Here is a 19,717-nt window from a genome sequence, read left to right on the forward strand (position 1 = left end):
AGTGTTTCCCATCCCAAGCACCAAGTGCTCTTTTGGAGTATCATTTCATGCCATGGAATCCTACCTATCCCAGCGCTGAACTCTTTAAAAAATCAGCTCTCCTAAAGCACATAACAGACAATGACCAACATTCTCTTCCTTAGTTACCACAAGTGACAAGATGGCACACTCACTGCCTCCCCTCCTACGTTTCCAGTCATTTCCACTTCATCTAGATCTTTACTGGTCAGAATTAGGTCCAGAATGGTAGCTCCTCTCATAAATATCACAGCTTTACGAAAACAAAATTACCAGAAAGGAAAAATGTTCTGCTTTTAGCACATTTCAAAGTCCTCTTTGTTATTTTTTAATCTAAGGGCAATATACAATAACAGATGTGAAAACAAATGAAATAAAGGTTATTATGTTCTAAGCAACTTGGGGGGAAAAGTTAAGGAACCACAGTGATTTTTTAATTCTACTTACCAATAAGACAAGGTTTAAGTATATGGCATGAACATGACTGGTGCCATTTCTGACCCCGACCTTAGTAACTTAATGGAACCACTATTCTACCAATTAACTAAATATGGAATCCCAATCATCTGATTTTTCCTTTTTTAGCTCTTATCAAATCAGCTGCCAAATCCTATCACTATCTCTTGCATTTATCACCTCTTTCCAAGGCGGGCCTTTATTTCAGTTTAGGCACTCAATATTGCTTACCTAGACTACTCTGATAGTCTTTAGCTGGTCTTCCTGATTATAGATTTGGATCTTCTCTAATCTAATTTTGTACATAGATGTCATCCCTTTCTTGTTACCTTCAACAATTTCTAATGCCTATCATGAAGTAATTGTAAACTGCTTAGCACAGTGCTTGGCACACAGAAGGCACTAAGTAAATGTTAGCTACTGTTATTACTATTAGTACTGAAGAAAGTTCAAATGCCTTAGCTTGACATTCAGGACTTACACAGGAGGGTAGGACTATTTTATCTCTCTAGTGCCCTTTACATATTCCACACTTCATTTGAAATGCATTTGCTATTCCCTAAACACAAATTGCCCACATCACATTGTACTCAATGTCCCCTCCTCACATTGGGTTTTTACTGAAATCCTATTAATCCCCCATGCCACATCCTCTATAAAGCCTTCTTTCATCTCCTCTATGAACTCTGATGGCACTCTGTGTGCACCTCTATTATGCACTACTTTAGGATTAGTCTTTGGTGTATGTCACTACTAGACACTGAATTTCCAGAGAATAGAAACTGTTTTTTTTTTCATCTTTGTATTCTCACAGAACTTAACACAGCGCTTTGCATATGAATTAAAGAGCATTTATTTAGCACTTATGGAGTACCAAGCACTGTGCTAAGGGCCAGAGTACAAGAAAAAAGTGACAAGGTCCTTGCTCTCAGGGAGCTCACACTCTAATTGGGGGAGACAATACAAAGAAAGTTCAGTTGAAGGCTCAGAAGTTCTGAAGTTGTAGAAAAGGGACAGCTGGCAAGGCCCAAGAATCCTTATGTTAACTTTAAGGTCAGTAGGTCACAGGTTCAATGGCTGCTGAATTAATGGATGAAACTAATAAAAACAATCTAGGAAAAAGGAGTTTATATCACCACACATTTAAAATGGAGACAGGCAAAAAAAAATCACTTGGAGAAACCATACTAAATGGCCTATAGAGAGACATAAAATCCAGTTAAGAGTATGAAAGACAGGAAGATGGGGCTGGAGGGATCAGGGAAGAGGGGTTCAGGTGACTGAAGAAAAGGTAAAACAAAATTATATGGAGAATCTTGAGGAAAAAACTTTAGACTTAAATGAAAAATCAAAAGTTAGTTCCTAGGGAAAATAGGTGTTTTACATGAGGCACATGTACCTTACTCTAAGCCAAGAATTAACGTGGAGTTTGTAAACTTGCTTTTAAAATGTATTTTGATAGCTATATTTCAATACAATTGCAATCCTACGTCTTTTATTTTATGTATTTTAAAACATTATTGAGAAAGGACCTATAGGATTTACCAGACTGGCAAAAGGGTCCAAGACACAAATAGAACTAGGATTCCCTACTCTAAGCCAAACAAAATACAGATTTACACAAGTTAAAAATTAGAATGATTGTTAGAATTTAAATATCAATTTTTGGTGAAATTACACAAATTAAATATATATGTAACTTAAGGAATATGTTTGTGGGAGAAGCAACTGTGGCCTAGTGGATAAAGAGCAGCTGAGTCAGAAAGATCTGGGTTTAAATCCTGCCTGACCCATACTGGCAGTGTGACTGGGCAAATCATTTAACTTTTCAGTCCCCCTAGGCAACTATGTAAGGCTGTAAATTACAGAGCAGGTACTGATCTGCATGGGTCCACGAATTTTCCCTACAGGGATGAATGGACTCACAGATCCATCTCCCTCTCCCCACCCTACCAAATAAATCTCCTGAATAAATCTATATTCATTGTCAGAGGAAAAAAAATGAACAAATGAGTATTAGGCTAAAAGAATTATTCAGGAAATGGAATGAAAAACTAAGATAAAATGATACATGGTAATACAACAGAGATCTTATATAATCAGGAAATTTAGACGTTTAAAGATAAGATGGGGGAAGGAAAAGGAATGAAGAAAGGAAGGAAACTTCAAGGTAAACATTAAAAATAAAAAATAAAACCATGAAAATAAACAGTAGGAAAAACAAGATAAATGACATTTCACAGGGAAGTCAATATGTTGTTGGAGCCACTTTCGGTTTTGGCAAAGAACAAACACACTCGAGTCTCTCTGCACCAACCTCAAACACAGTATTCTAGGTCCTTCCTCATTTAATCTCTGGAGTTTGGGTAATAAAACCAAGCTCTGTTTATACTACTATAATGAAAATAAACCTTTTTGCAGAGGTCTTACTAAGCAATTCAGGAACTACATCAACTACCAAAAGGATAAGTGGAAAAATTACATAATGCTTATTTTACGTGAATTAGAGCATAGATTCTATATAAATTAGAGCAAACATAGGTGGGGCATTTGCCCACGTTCTATTGCTATCAACAGAGAGAGTTCCTAACAGTCTAGGAAATAACAATGATGAAATTTCTAGAGAAGCCCCAAGGCCAAGGAACCCGAAAATAAAGAATAAAAAATAATGAAACCCACTTTGCAGGAACTGGGCTCTTTTTAGCTCTTCATTCACAAACCAAACACCACCACCTGGAATTGTTAAATACTTGCTGGAATGGGGGCAGCTAGGTGGCACAGTGGATAGAGCACCAGCACTGAAGTCAGGAGGACCTGAGTTCAAATCCAGCCTCAGACCAAACACTTGACACGTACTAGCTGTGTGACCCTGGGCAAGTCACTTAACCCCAATTGCCTAAAAATTAAAAAAAAAAATACTTGCTGGAAGGGGAAAGCTAAAGCAGGGAAGAAGTAAACTTAGTGTCTCTTAAATTCTCTTTAAAAGTAAAAATGAAAAATTCAGTTCTTCATGGTGATATAATTTCAGGTTGTTTGTAAGAGAGGCACTGCTGCTTTTCCACAGTAAAACTTTATCAGACTAATTATAGGTCCAAAGAAAGGAGTTTGTGGAACACTGGTCTTCATCTATCATATCAAACCAAAAATGGGTAATATGAATAGCGAAATCCTCGCTTGCCCCCTGCCCACTTACCCCATTGCTACAGAAAGCACTATGATTCTGCCCATCCCTTTGGTTTGAACCATTAAGGTGACAATGGCTATCACCTGGCTCCATCTCCTCAGACTTTACTCTCAGTCCTTACCCAAACATGTCATTTCTCATTTGATCTGCTACAATCTCTGTTGGCAGTATCCACCACCTTCACATCTTATCAGCTCCTTCTCTCCATTATCAATTCCACCTAAAATCCAGATGTAAAAATGATCTGCACTGTGAACCTAGAAAGTATTGAGATTGGCTTGGTTGTGTGGGTTGTAAAAGGACTCTCATTGCTTTGTATTTGGCCCTGGTACAGCTATCATTTTCTCTTCCTCAGAACTTTGAATTTGACACCTGATAAGGATTCAAGTCTGTATTCTGCATGGTACAGATACTCTTCTGGAATTAGATTATTCATTTTTCAAAGGACTGTTATAGGCAGTGCTTAAATCAAGCAAGTTGTGACTTTTTTTTTTTGCGGGGGGGGGGGGAGAAGAGGAGAGTAGAGCCAGATGGCTATCATACATCTTTATTTCTTCAATTTCAGTGAAACAAAAACTAATTACTTTCTTTTAAATCTCATTTCAGGCACTTATTGTAGGTTTCATCATTATACCAATCCTTTTCAGACTTGACACAAAAGAGGCCTGATAAGTTTTCTTGGCAATAAAAACAGCCTACTAGTAAATCTGAGGGCCTCACCTTAGGAGACACAAATGCATGTTCACTGCTGGGACTTTGAATACTTCTCTCAAAAAACTGTGGCAATTAGCATAATCTATGAAAACTGTATCATGGGCTGACATAGGAAGAAGTGGGACCAACGCTGGGGAACCAACTTGAGCATGTGGCGTAACTGTGACTACGCCCAGAAAATGAGGACATCTGACTGAAAATCCTCTAAAAGGCATGTCAGGTTGCTTTAGTCAAAGCCATGTAGAAGTTACCAAGAAACTATTTTAAATCTTCTACCTGACAGATTTTCAATTTGCTTTAAACCAAAAGGAATTAGACTACATTGCAGGATAACTTTAGTGGACAAAAATTTCCTTTGTATAAAAACCAATTAAGCTTTATCAAGTGCTTAAAAAAAAATCCAAACCCATACACAATCTTTGAACATTGTCTTCTTCAGCCCTAACTCATTCTGTAAAGGGAATTCTTGACAGTCTATAAGTAAAACATGACAGGAATACCCATAGTCACAAACACAATCATTTTTCAAGTAGAACAAAAACATATGGGAAGGGTGTGAATACAAATAGGATCACAGAATTCTAGATTTTAGAGCTAAAAAGGACCTTAGAGATCACCTTATTCACAATCTTTACTTTATAGATGAGGAAAGAGAGGCCTAAAAGGATTAAGTTGCCCAGGATCACAGAGTGAATTAATGCAGAGCTAAGGATTAGAACCCAGGTCTTGACTCCTAGTCTACGGCTCCTTCTACCCACATGGGAAAGACTTTCTTAAAAAGTACCCAAGTTAAGAACACTACAAAAACAAAAGTGCCTCTTACATAAGGAATGAGGACACAGGGTAGAGAGAGAAAAAAGTCCAATCTAGTAAAAAGAAAGGTCTGAGAACTTCAGTGGGAAAAAATTAACTTTGGGAAGTACAGTCAGTGCTCAAATCCTGCCAACTTTATTGTGTAATAGTGCCCCACCTGCAGAAAAGAAAGAGAGAGCGAGAGGAAGCAGTTGTGCTGCGTTCTTCATATCTCTGACCCTACTGAGAGGTCACTTTTGGCAGCTGTCTCCTCAGTCCTCCATGTAAACTCACATTTCAACACAGCAATGCAGGATCACCATGTGGTGTCAAGAGGGTAATGGCAGGATATACAGCGCATGGGAAAAAATTTTTTTCCCCTACCATTCTGCTTTCCAGGAGCAAATACGCAGCAGTGAAAGCAGAGACTGCAGGTATGTCATGGGGGAGTTGGTTGGTGGGTAGTCTAAAGAATATAGAGATTCATTTTTATTTATATATTAGAAAAAAAATTACATAGCTCCAGATTACCATAAAGTTTAACGTCTTTCAATTAAACATCACACAATTCCCATCATCATTATGCCCTACATAAAACCTAAATGATGTGACAAAAGCTTCTATCAATATTCAACAACAACACAGTCCAGAAATTGTAACTAAGAAATAGCTGCAGAACTGCATGCCTGACAGGAAACTGTGTGTGGCAAGAGGGTTGGGACAGGGAACAGAGAGCTGGGATTCCACCTCTGGAGTGTAGCACCACCCCACCTCCCACTCTCCATCAGTCAGGCTCCTGCAGACCTCCAACTCTCTATCCATATCCCTCTGCAAGAGGGGGAGTGTCCAAAGGGTGAAGGAAGCAGCAGCTACCCAGCATGGGATGCTCCCCTTCTATTTCAATATGATGTGGTAGCTATCATTGGTTTCAGCTGAAAAAGAAGCAGAAAGATCATTTGTCACCTCCAAAACACAGCAAGGATGGGGAGAAGTGTGACAGGTTCTTAGAAGAGAAAGACCAGAGAAAGAAAGAGGATTTCTCAGCTTTTACACAGAACAATGCACTTGTATCAGAAAAGCAGCGAAAAAGTAATGTGAACATCGGGGGCAGGATGACTGCCTCTAACTAAATAACTATGAGGTAGCTAGTAAACTTTGATAATGACATAAGACAACTTATAATAAATAATAAACTCTTAGAGAGCTTATTTCTTAACCAACATACAGAACTAACACTACTTTCCTTTTCTTCCTCTCAAAGAGACAATGTATGAAAAAAGTCTTGAGTTCCTTAAAGACTGGTAGAGTAGAAGTATGGGTATCATGGTATAGTGGGTAGAAATGCTGAGTGTTAGGAAGATCTGGTTTGAGTGACACACCTCTGACACATACTGGTTGTGTGACTTTAGGCGAGTCACTTAATTTTTTAGTGCCCCAGACAATTTTTAAAGACTGTAACTTGCAGAAGTTGCTGTTCTATTTTGGTAGAGGGAGTGTCCTCATCAGAATACTACAGACGAAATTACAGATCAGACCAAATAAAAACGAAAGTATTTTTATTATTCTATTACCTTTCATTGTGTCCAGAATAAAACAAGCTTCCTCCTGAAAGTTCTGAATCATCTAAAAGAAGCAACAAGACTAAGTGAAAAAAAAATGCTCCAAATCACTAATATAAGAGAATGTAAATTAAAACAACTCTGAGGTACCACCGTGCACCCATCAGATTGGTTAACATGACAGAAAAGGAAAATTACAAATGCTGGAGGGGACACAGAAAAATTGGAATACTAATGCACTGTTGTTGGTGGAGATGTGAACTGGTCCAACCATTCTGGAGAACAATTTGGAACTATGTCCAAAGGACTATAAAACTGTGCATACCCTTTGACCAATCAAGACCACTACCAAGTCTCTCTTCCAAAGAGATGAAAGAAAAGGGAAAAGGACTCATTTGTACAAAAATACTTATAGCAGTTCTTTCTTGTGGTGGCAAAGAATTGGAAAATGAGGGGACCTCTCTCATTTGGGGAATGGCTGAATAAATTACAGTATGTGAATGTGAAAGAATATTATTGTGCTATAAAAAATGATGAAGGTGATGGTTTCACAGAATCCTGAGAAGACCTATATGAAATGATACACAGAGATGAGAGAAGAATCAAGAAAACACTGTACCCAGTAACAGCAATATTGTAACAATGAATCAACTGTGAAAGACTTAGCAACTATGATAAATGCAATGATTAACCACAATTCCAAGGACTCATGATGAAAAATGCTATCCACGTTTAGATACAGAACTTAAAAAGGACTCAGTGTAGACTGAAGCATATTTTTTCCTTTTTCTTTTTGCAACATGATTTATGCAGAAATATGTCTATATGGCTTCATATGTATACTGAACATTGTGTTTCTTGCCTTCTCAAAGGGTGGGGAAGGAGAGAATTTGGAACTTAAAAGCTAAGTAAACTTCTAAAAGCTTAAACAAAATGCTATTAGATCACAAGTACTCTAGCTCAGAGATATTAATCAATCAACAAGCATTTATTAAGCTAATGTGTGAGGGGAGACAGCTAGGTGGCGCAGTGGATAGAACACTGACCCTGGATTCAGGAGGACCTGAGTTCAAATCCGGTCTCAGACACATAACACTTAACTAGCTGTGTGACCCTGGGCAAGTCACTTAACCCCCATTGCCCAACCAAAAAAAAAAAAAGAGAAAGAAAAAAAAAGCTAATGTGTGAGGCACTATGCTGAGTACTGCATATATAAAGATAAGTCAAATAGCCCCTGCCTCAAGGAACTTATATTCTAATTAGAGAGAAAACATGGACACATATGAATATATATAGGATGTATACAAAATGAATACAAGATAGTTTGAGGAGGGAATGTGGTAGCAGCCTGTGGGATCAGGCAGGCTTCATGAAGACGGTGGCACTTGAGCTAAAATCTTGAAGGAAATCAAGTGAGACTGAGAGGTAAGGTAATGAGGGAAGGCATTTGGGAAAACAAGTGCAAAGGCATCAACAGATTGGTGATGAAGCATGTCTTGTAAGCCAAACACTGAGTAGGCTATTGTAGCTAAAACAAAGAGTTAGAGAAGGAGGAGTAAAGTATAAGAAGACTGGAAAGGCAGGAAGGAGCTAGGCTATGAAGAGCTTTAAATGTCAAACAGAGGAGTTTATCCTTGAAGCCACAGGAACCACTGGAGTTTGTCGGGGGTGGTGAGATGATCAGACCTGAGTTATGGGAAAATCACTTTGGCAGCTGTGCAGAGGACGGACTGGAATGGAAAGAGGCTTGACACAGTACACCAAAAACGGAGGCTATTGTTGAAGTCCAGGTGAGAAATGGTGAAGATCTGAATTAGGGTGGTGGCTGTGAGTGGAGAGGAGTGGATATTTGCAGAGATGTTGTAGAGGTAGAAACGACAAGATCTGGCAACTGATTGGCTATGTGGGGTGAAGAGTCTAGGATGACACTGAGGATGCAAATTTAGGTGACTAGAAGGATAGTGTCCTACCCTAGATGAGGAACTCTGGAAAAGGGGTAATTTTTTTTGGGGGGGTAATTAATGTTCCTCTGGACATGTATTTGAGATGCCCAATGGATATTTGGTACTGTCAAACTGGAGCTGAGGAAACTTGGACTAGATATACAGTGACCCAACAATTATTTATTAAACTCTTACTATGTGCCAGATGCTGTAGTAGGGATATTCCAACAGTGGAGACAAGAAGTAAATAACCATGTACATATAAGATACGTAAAGTCTTGAAGGAAATCAAGTGAGACTGAGAGGTAATGAGGGAAGGCATTTGGGAAAACAAGTGCAAAGGCGTGAACAGATTGGTGATGAAGCATGTCTTGTAAGACAAACACTGAGTAGGCCACTGTAGCTAAAACAAAGAGAAGGCACTATCAGCAGAGGGTTCTGAGAAAGGCTTTCTGAAATAATGTGGAATTTTAAGTAATCTTGAAGGAAGAGAGGGATTAGGGAGCCATCTGCACAGGGATAGTCAGCTTTTATAATATTTCAGGTAATGTAAGTCTGCCACTTTAATTCCTCTGCCCTTGAGCAGCCACCAAATGGGGTCTTAAATAGGAAGGATATCCTGCTGAACTCATATTTTTCAAATAGCTAGTCTCTGAAAATCTTCAGAATCATGTGCCCTTTTGCTCGTGTATTTCAAGGGTGTTTGAAGAAGACATTTTAGTTTTAAGCAGAAAAAAGAAAAAAGGAGTTTAACAGAGAATGGTTCCTAGTATATCTGACTGTATTATAAGACACTTTTTTGAATATCAAATTGTTTGACGATAAAGCTCTATTCAGAATTTACCTCATCACTGATGAGCACATGGATTCCCGTCGGCCCCTGTTTGTAGATCTGACTGATCTGACAAGGGGAAATACTGAAAAGCTGAGCGATTTTCTCTGTCAGCTCAACAGCTGTCAATTCTTCCAGATAGATGGCATGGTACACTGAAAAGTGAATGAAAAAATCAGCAGTCAGGGCCAGATTATTCCCTAAGGAAGGATATTCCTGCACAATTAATCAATCAAGAGATCAACTAGCCATTACGATTATTACAAAGACAAAAAACGACACACCCCCTACTCTCCAGGACCTCACATTCTAGAGGGGAAAACAACATGTACATATGTTGGTAAACGTAAGGCAGATACAAAACAGATACAAGGTGATTCAGCAGAAGGCAGCCATGGACAATGGAGTGGGGAGGGAGGGTATTAGGCAAAAGCTTCATGTAGAAGGTAGCACTTGAACTGAGTCTTGAAGGAAATTAAGGATTCTAAAAGGTGGAGGTGTCTTCCAGGCATGAGAGACAGCAAGTGAAAAAGCAGAGAGAAAGGAAATGCAGTGTCATGTATGAAGGACAATAAGAAGGCCAGTTTGACTGGACCATTGAGTGTATGAAAGGAAGTAACGTAAAATTAGAAAAGTGGTCTGGGGCCACGTTGTGAAGGGTTTAAAACGGCAAACAAAGGAGTTTGTATTTGATTCTAGAACGAAGTCTCTAAACACAGACCTACTTTTCTATGAATTCCCACATCTGTCACTTAGTGGATTCCCATCATGTAAACTTGAGTCTCCCTTTCACCTCTCTTTGAATCCATCTTGTTCTCTTCTGAACGACCTACCAAAGAAAGCACCATTTGAGTCTCCATTCTCATGCTTCTGTTCTTGTTGCTGCTGCTGCTGCTGCTGCTGCTCCCTCAACTCCAAAGTTTCCTGGCACACATAAATCGTCAGCCTGGGCCTCACCATCCTAGGGAGGAAGCATCTTGTAAGCTGTAAAGTTCTTAAGGCAGGCACATTTTATGGGACATCAACTTTAAAGATAATAATATATATTTTGTGACCAATAAGACTACTCTGCCTATAGACAAAAGAAACTAAAAATATAAACTCTGACTGCATAAACTGTGGACCAGGCCCAAGATTTGTTTCAGGGCTTTCAGCAGAATAACATTAGGCCACCCTTTATACCATAGCTCAACCTGTTTTCCTTCTGCCCCATACACAGTCTCTTTTTAAGCCAAGTCTTAAAATCCTACTTCTTCCACAAAGTCTTCCCAAACTCAAATACTCTAAAATACACTCATGCTAGTCATGTATTTAGCGCAAACACTTTATTTCCAGTATGTAGTAACTATTTAAATTTTGTTGGCACACCCTGCACGTGTTTCTTGTTATAAGAGTTGTCTATTTTAGAGTATAAGCAGTGAGAGGGCAGGAACTGGGTCTACTGGGTTTCTCCACACAATACCTAGTACACAACAAGAACTTTAAATATTCATCATGGCCTCTGCTCCATTTCATCCATCCCTAAATTACAGTAAAATCTCTCCCACCCCGCCCCCCAGCCAAATCTTCTCTTGATAATAGAATATGGGGCACTATGATAAGGAGTCCACCATAATGAAAAAATTTTTACAAGGTAACTAAGTGCCCCACAGAATACTCTGGACTTCACATCCTAAAGCAAACTAATGTGTGAAACCCAAATTCACTCTAAAACTAATTACATACCGCCCTTTTAAGGCATTAAAGAGTCGGATTCCATCAGCAGGGCCACAAATTTGGATAACATCATCTCTGGTTAACTTCAATAAATCTGCACCTAATAAGAATAAATTAAAAACATGAGGAATACAGCAAGAGTCTGTAATATATACCAACAAGGGCTTTTGAAGAGAATGTTTTTTAAAGATTTGCAAACCTTTAAGTGTTATATAAATATTATTAGCATTTTTACAAAATGAGAAATCTGCACTAGATATCCCAGATCCTTCCAGCTCTAACATTTTATGGATCTAAGATCACTGACTTGGTGGCATGCTCTGTTTTTCCAGATTCACAGCTGTGGATGGTAAAACCAGGTTGGGAAGTAGGTGCTTCTCATCCTCCTGACCATTTAGGGGAAGAAGTCAACGAATAGTATTCCTTTTAGCATTGTCTATTACCTCTGCCATTGTAGTGATATGATGATCACTGGGAGGCTGTTGAATCATGTTTCTTAAAAGTTAACATTTTCCTTCTCATGTTAAAAAGTGAATACAATATGCCTTCCCTTTGACCAAAAGGTCCCACTGCGGAGCAGATATGCCCTCCAGTACTGTGTCTTTGTAGAACTGAGTAGAGATGAGGAGGATGGTTCTAACTGTGCTCATTTTTATCATTTCACTGTCTTGTGTTTCTGTTTTCTTCTGTCATGAAAATGTCTCTGAATATCAAGGCTGCCATATTCTTTTTAATTACTATTTTTTGCTGCGATTTTCTCCATTTGGGTAAAATACATTAGGAACGTTTGAAAAAGGATTTTTCTTTTTTTTTTTTTCAGCCAAAGACAAGGTTTATTAGAACATCTGTCATATTGGGCAGACTCTTAAGGAGTCTGAATATTAGTGCACTATTGGCTAGATTTTAAGAATCTAAGCAGTGGCTAGATTCTAAGAATCTGAGCTTGAAGAAAATTTTTAAGAATAACACTGAATAGAAGATGTCCACATTCTCTTCTTCAAAGCATTACATGAGACAAAATGGCAGAACAGTAGAAAAGTACAATGAGTTCCTCTCACAAAACTCCTCTAAACAGATCTAGGAAACATGCCAGACCCAAATCTTATGGGGAAATGCAAAAACAAAAAGTCACAGTGAATCATTTTTCCTGCTCAGTCAGCACAGGAAGACAAAGAGGTTTGCAGGTCCTGGAGCCAGAATTCAGCAAGGGGAACAGCAGGTACCAGGGTGAGAAGCAGACCCAGGTCCACTCTGGGGCTAAATCCTGAAAAGGAGTGACCAGGACAGGAACCCCAGGCCACAGGGGAGCCTGTGGTTCTGTTTTTGCCTCAGCAGAGCTGCTCACATGGCTGACAGTGGCTAAACTGAAGGCCAATTGTCAGCCATTGCTGGATCAGACGGCTTCAGGAATGCTGTTGGCTGGCAGGTCTCAAGCTTGAGCTGCCCTTGAGATACCAGAATAATAGTCAATGCCTCAAGAAAGTAGCCAACAGGACTGGTCCAGACCTTCCCTCCAGAAGCACAAAGAGCCCAGCCCTAACAAGTCCAAAGGCAGGAAGCAGGCTGGAAGAATGATGGAAAAAAATAAAAGAACTGCACCAAAAAAAAAGCTATTCTGGTGACAGGGACACTTAAGACACAAACCCAAAAGAAAAAAATGATTCCAAAACATTCACAAGGCTTATACTCTTTGACCTGATAATATCATTACTAGGTCTAGGAGATAATAGGAAAAGGACCCATCTGAACAAAAATATTCACAGCAGCTCTTTTTGTGTTGGCAAAGAATTGGAAACTGAGGAGATGCCCTTCAATTAGGGAATGAATAAACAAGCTGTGGCATATGACTGAGAGAATAATAAGGACGGGGGGGACGGTTTCAGAAAAACCTGGGAAGACACATAATTTGATGCAAAGCAAAGTGAGCAGAACCAGTGGAACACTGTAAATGATCAACCGTGAAAGACTTAGCTACTCTGATCAATACAATGATCCATGACAATTCCAAAAGAAGTCACAATGAAAATTGCTATTCATTTCCAGACAGAGAACCGATGGACTTAAGAGTGAAGACCGGAGCATATTTTTTCCTTTATGTTTGTTGCTTCCCCCACCCCTCCACGGAACATGGCTAATGGCCAAATATATTTTGCATGATGTTATATGTATCGTGGGTATGATACTTCTTACCTTATTAATGGGTGGAAGAGTGAGTGGAGGGAGGGAAAAAATTTGAAACTAAAAACAAAAACAAAGTAACAAAAAAAATCAGAAGAAAAAAATATTCATAAGAAATGCCTCAAAGGAAAAACCTCAAAATGCAGCTTGGGCACATATTCAATTTGAATTCCTGAAAGCAATAAAACAAGTGTTAAAAAGAGTTCAAAATGTTTTTATAAATGAAATAATAGCACTAAAGGAAAAAACCTGGAAAATGAGAGCCATGGAAGAAAAACTGGAAAGGGAATTAACAGCACGGTAAAAGCTCAGGTACAAAACCTTGCCCAAGCAACAAACTCCCTAAAAATGAGAATGAACCAAACAGAAGCCAATGACTCCATGACACAACAAGAAATACTAAAATAAAGTCAAAAGACTGAAAATAATAGAAGAAAATGTAAAGTATCTCATAGGAAAACAAATGAAGTAGAAATGAGATTGAGGAGAGAAAATTTAAGGATCATACGACTATTTGAAAGTTGTGACCAAAAAAAAAAAAGAAAAAAAAAGCCCAGACATGTTTTAAGAAATCTCAAAAGGAAACTGTCCAGAATCAGAGAACAAAGTAGAACTAGAAAGAATCTATTGGTCACCTCCCGAAAGAAATCCCAAAATGAAAACTACAAGGACTGTCATCGCCAAAATTCAGAGCTTCCAGGCCAAAGAAAAATACTATAATCAGCCAGAAAGAAAAAATTCAATTACCAAGGAGCCACAATCAGGATCACAAATAACATTATCATGGTTGTTCGTCCTTTGTTCTTGTAGAGGACCAAATTTAGTAGCCACTACTACAGTGAAAGAGTGGAGAGCTTGGAATATGATACTCCAGAAGGCAAAGGATATAGGTTTACAGGCAAGAATAATTCACCCAGCAAAACATAATCATACGGGGGGGAAATGGACTTTATTTAATAGACAGCATTCCTGATGAAAAGACCAGAGCAGAGTAGAAACTCTGAAGTTCAAACTCAACAGTAAAAGAAATATAAAAAGGTAACCACTAATGAACACTTCTAAAGGGCTAAACAAAAGTAAACTGCTGACATTCTAATATGAAGAGATAAAAGTCCTCTTTGAACCCAATTATGATAAGGGGTCAGGAAGGAAGTCTAATTAAAAAGAAGGCCTTGGAATGATTAGGTTATGTCTTGCTAATCTTAAGAAAAGAACAAAAGAGGAGGGAAGAGTAATACATTGGGCAAGATGGGAGAAGGTTAGGGAAAATTATCTCACATAATTAGGATGCGCCAGTAAACATCAATATAAAGAAGGAGAAAGGCTGGGGAGTGCAGCTGACACTTGAACTTTACACTCATCTGAACTAGTTAAAGGAGGGAAAAATACACAAACACTTGGCTATAGAAATACATTTCTTTTAAAAAGGAAACAGGAGGGAAAGGGAAGAAGGGTGAAAGAGGAATTAAAGGAGGAATTAGTTCTAAAGAAAACAAACTCTAAAATATTTATAGTACTTTTTCAGGTGGCAAAGAATAGGAATCTAAAGGGGTGCCCATCAATGGGGGAATGGGCATACAAAATAGGGAATACAAGTTATAGATAGATAGATAGATAGATAGTATTTGAATATGATGGAATACCATTGTATAGCAAGAAATGATGAAGGGGATGGTTTCAGAGAAACCTGGGAAGACTTACATGAACTGATACAGAATGAATTGAATGGAACTACAACAATTTATACATTGAATGACTTGGGAATTCTCATCAGCATAATGAGCAACTACTATTCCAAGTCTAATGATGAAACATGCTATCCAGCTCCTGATAGAGAGGTAAATAATATGTACACACAAATACTTGTATATATGTATATATATGTAGATAGACAGATTTCCTTTTGAATATAGCCAATGTGGAAATTTGTTTTGCTTGACTATATATGTTTTAAAAATTTTTTAATTTTATTTTTTCCCAATTACTTGTAAAAAACAATTTCTAAACTTCATTTTTTTACAACTGAGCTCCAAGTTCTCACCCACCATTCTTTCCCTTCCCCTTCATTGAGAAGGCAAGCATTTTGATAAAGGTTATACATGTGCAGTCTTACTCATACATTCTTTTTGTTGTTGTTGTTGTTTTTAAAGCTTTGAGTTCCAAATTCTATGCTTCCCTCCCTGCTCCCTGAGACAGTAAGCAATCTGATACAGGTTATATGTGTGTAATCACATAAAACATTTCCATATTTTGACTATATATGTTTATAACAAGAGTTCTGTTTTTCTTTAATTCTCAACTGGGTTGGAAGGGATGGAGAGAACAATTTTTGCTGATTAAAAAAATTTTTTTTAAAGAGAAACATAAAATGTGCTATATGAAATAGCTATAGCTATCAGAGTAATTTAAATTACTTTTGTTTTCTTCCCCAATTTCTTAATACAATCATTGTTCTAGAGAATGTATATGAAAACTCCAAATCACTAATAATAAAGAAAAAATGTAAAACACTTCTGAGGTTTTACTTCATACCCAGCAAACTGGGAAAGATAACAAAACAGGAGAATGATCAATATTTTAAAGGCTGTGAAAAGACTCAATACTCAAATGGATCTATGATACCATGGATTTTGGAGTTCTCTCTAATAATGATGATCACAACGTATCCTTTCCTGCTCATCCTATGGGGCAGGAACATCTGTTTTTTCAAAAGTTTGCCACAGGGAGCCCACAGACTGGAGGCAAAGTCCTTGCCCAATGCAGGGGAATCACTGCTCCAGGTACTCAATTCTCAGGCCTTCCCCAAATTTCAAGGGGACTCAGATTGTCATCTTGACACCCCTCTATCATGTGACTAGTCCATCTTCTTTTCTTTTGATATAAATCCTTGATGATATCTTTTACTACTGTTCTGAGTTTCTCATTGGTTATATGCTACAGCCTGCTCGTGTTGACTATATGCCTTTCCAATGATCTGTGTGACAGTCATCTTTAGTTCTATGGAAACATCGTTGTTTCAATGGTTGCTGAGACACAGCAATACCTATAAAATGCAACTATTGAAAAGATGCACCTTGAACTTCATGGGAAGTTTGGGGAGAGGAAGGTGTCAGTAAAAGATTTCTAACTTCCCAAAATCAATCTATTCTTTTTTCCTCATCATTGTCAGTTCTGGGCCCAGCTCACTGTCCATCTGACTATCTGTTCCACATATACACATTGGTGGACAAGCTCTACAGAGTATATGTCCAAAACAATGTTGAAATTTGGGCAACAGACATTCTTTATCCACTTGGTCTTTCACTATGTGTATGTACAGGCCAAACATCTTTGACTACAGGACTTCTCTTTCCGGAGCCTGCTGTGTCTTGGGGCTTAATGTAATCAACACAATGTCATCTGCAAACAGAAGTATCCAGAGGTCCTCATCATCTACAGAGAATCCCTTCTGGACCTGGATTCTGTGGTGTATCTCTTAGATCACAGTGACAAATACCTTTGGTGACCTTACATCTTCTTGATATATGCTTCACCTGATATTTATTATCAGGCTCATTGAAGAGGGTTATTTCCATTGTTACATCTTTCAAGGAATCTAAAATAATCTTGATAAGAGGCATCTTGCTGTAAATGAGCCTGTAGGTGTTTTATTCTGCCAAACTTAAAGTTTTTTCATAATCAATAAATGACAAGCACAATGGGGTTATATATTTATTACACCTTCCAGTTAACTATGAGATCTATGGTCCACTGAAACACTGCGTGAAAAAGCCTTGCTGTTTCCTACTAATACTCTCAATGAGGATACCCTCAAATTGATATATAGATGATTGTTTTAAAGACTTTGTATAGATGGGAGTACACACAGAGATCCGTAGTTATTGATCTTCTCTCAGTCATTTTTTTTTGGTAATAATGAAATTCCAGATTTTTTCCATCCTTTGGTATCTTTATTTCCTTCAGTTACCTTCTAGTCTCTCAGTGCCCCCATAGTTGTATCTTCACCAGCACAGATCTCCTCTATATCTACTTTGTCCAGGAGAGCTGACTTTTCCATCTTTGTTCTCCTTAGTGCCATTTCTACTTCCAATAAAAACACCTGAGGGACTGTGATTTTAGGATCTAAGTGTGGAAATTCCACTATCCCTGATGGAAAAAATAGTTTGTTGAAATGGTTTTTGTAAATCTTTTCTTTGTCCCTTCGGTTTGTAATCCTTTTTTAAATTTTCATCCTTGAATGTTCTTGGGTTGACTTTCCTAAATTGGATATTTTGGTATCTTTAAAGCATTATTTAAATTGATTTTATTCTTTATTGTTTCTCTCTGCTTTATGAAATGATACTCCTCATAATCATCCATCATCCTTCAGGAGATTCTACAGAATTTATAGTCTGACCCAGAGTTACCTTGGGTGGTCATCTCTTTCTGGCAAATAGGTTAAAAGTTTGCTGACTAAGGTACTCTCTGGGCTCTTTTGGAAGCCTTGTTATGGCAATTAATTTAAATTAGTTTAACTTCTGTATAAAATTACTGTAACTGATGTCAATGTCATTCCTGTTTGTCTACTTCCCATTCTTCATTTTCATTAAAATATATTTTTCATTGAAAAAATAAGCACACTAATACACTGTTACTGGATCTGTGATGAATCCAACCATTGCAAAAAGTAATTTGGGATTATACAAAGAAAATTACTAAAATGTCCATATGTACTGACCCAGAAATTTCATGGTTAGGTATATACCCTAAAAAGTCAGAGAGAAAAAATATCTAACACATTAAAAAATATTTATAGTGGCACTTTTTGTAGTAAAAAGAACTGGAAACAAAATAATGCCTATCAATTGGGGAATTTCTAAGTAAATTATAAAATATGAATGTGATGGAATATTACTGTACTAGAAGAAAAAATGAATACAAAGAACACAAGGTGGCATGAAGAGTTTCACATGAAATGATGCAGAATGAAGTAAAACCAGGAAAACAATACACACAGTAACTACAATAACACAAATGGAAAGAAAAATAACAAAAAACTGAAACTGCATGCTATGTCATTTTAATGACCAATCTTGACCTTGAAGAAGAGATACGAGACTGCATCTCCCCACCTTCCTTCTTTACAGAGGAGGGAAAACATGGAAGCAGAACACTGCCTACCCTGTTAAGAGTCGATTGACGTGTTTATCAGTTTTCAGAAATGATTTTTTTCCTTTTTCTTTATTCTTTGTTATAAGCAATAGCTCTCTGGATAATTAGGAAATAACAGTGACATAAAAACAAAAGATAACAAAAAATGTTTAAAAAGAGAAAACATCTGATAACTTCATAAGAGAAGAAAAAATGGTCAAGAGCACACATAAAAGCCTTTTATGAGAACTAAGAAGACATCAAAACTTAGTTTTCCATTACAAGGAAAGAAAGATAATCCTAACCTGAGAAGTTTGTGAAAAGTCGTGAGAAGGTAGAGAACCGGTTGCGATGTAACCACTGTTGAGCTTCCTGAGGGGTACTTGTTGGCAGAAGGTTCTGAAACCAGGAGTACAAAAGAGTAACTTTGTAACTATAGAAAGTAATCTACTGCAGACACATCATACACATCAGATTCCGTGGTAATGCTAACTTGGGTCTAATCCGTTCACAAATTTTCTGTACCCCCAAAATTACTCTCCTACTAGAGCAAGGGACGCCTAAAAGTGTTATCTGTTGAATACCATAATCCTCAAAATACTTCTAAACATAGCAAATAGCTAGCATTCAATGTGAGACTTACATCTGCAATTGGAGGAGGTGGTTCTGGCTGGTGATTTGGTGAACCATTCCTAAAGAGACATTTAAAATAAAAGAGTAAGCCCATGACAGCCTGAGGAAGAAAACTGAGAGCTACAATGATTATCACCCTTTTTTTTCCTCTCTCTAAACAGTAGATCTTCAGATCACACACACTGAGAGAAATACAGGGTATTCTAAACATCTTGGTGCAGTTTTGAACTATAAATTTTAGTTTAACTATTAAAACTTAAAATTGCACCACGTTGGAACACCCTGTACTTAAAATCAGAGAGGCAGTGCAGCAAGAGAACAGTTCTCAAAGCCAGCAAGACCTAGGTTTGAGTCTAGCCTCTGTCACATAAGTGGCTATGTTGCCTTGAACAAGTCAATGAACATCTCTGTGCTCTAGGAAACTCTCTAGGATTGTAAATTGTACAGAAGGTACTGACCAGCACTGGTAAAGGGAGTGTTCTTACCTGGGAGTTTCCTAGATCAATGAAATCACAGGCCCAGCCCCTATCCTCTATCTCTATTTAGAATTAGTATTTTCTAT

The 19,717-nt window shown here is 37.8% G+C and overlaps 1 protein-coding gene across 1 annotated transcript in view; it reads right to left on the minus strand.

Moving 5' to 3' along the window:
- Positions 1-1,303: 1,303 nt before the first annotated feature.
- TFCP2 (transcription factor CP2) overlaps positions 1,304-19,717 on the minus strand; it is a 68,490-nt gene continuing 50,076 nt past the window's right edge. The window contains exons 9-15 of the mRNA XM_020966109.2: positions 19,166-19,214; positions 18,828-18,921; positions 11,224-11,314; positions 10,332-10,459; positions 9,511-9,653; positions 6,736-6,787; positions 1,304-6,096 (exon numbers count right to left, since the gene is read on the minus strand). Of these exons, the coding sequence (XP_020821768.1) occupies positions 6,059-6,096; positions 6,736-6,787; positions 9,511-9,653; positions 10,332-10,459; positions 11,224-11,314; positions 18,828-18,921; positions 19,166-19,214 (595 nt within the window). The 3' untranslated portion in view covers positions 1,304-6,058. The remainder of the gene's footprint in view (positions 6,097-6,735; positions 6,788-9,510; positions 9,654-10,331; positions 10,460-11,223; positions 11,315-18,827; positions 18,922-19,165; positions 19,215-19,717) is intronic.

The sequence above is a fragment of the Phascolarctos cinereus genome, unplaced genomic scaffold, assembly GCF_003287225.1.
Source record: "Phascolarctos cinereus isolate Bilbo 61053 unplaced genomic scaffold, phaCin_HiC Scaffold_1;HRSCAF=81, whole genome shotgun sequence".
Lineage (NCBI taxonomy): Eukaryota > Metazoa > Chordata > Mammalia > Diprotodontia > Phascolarctidae > Phascolarctos > Phascolarctos cinereus.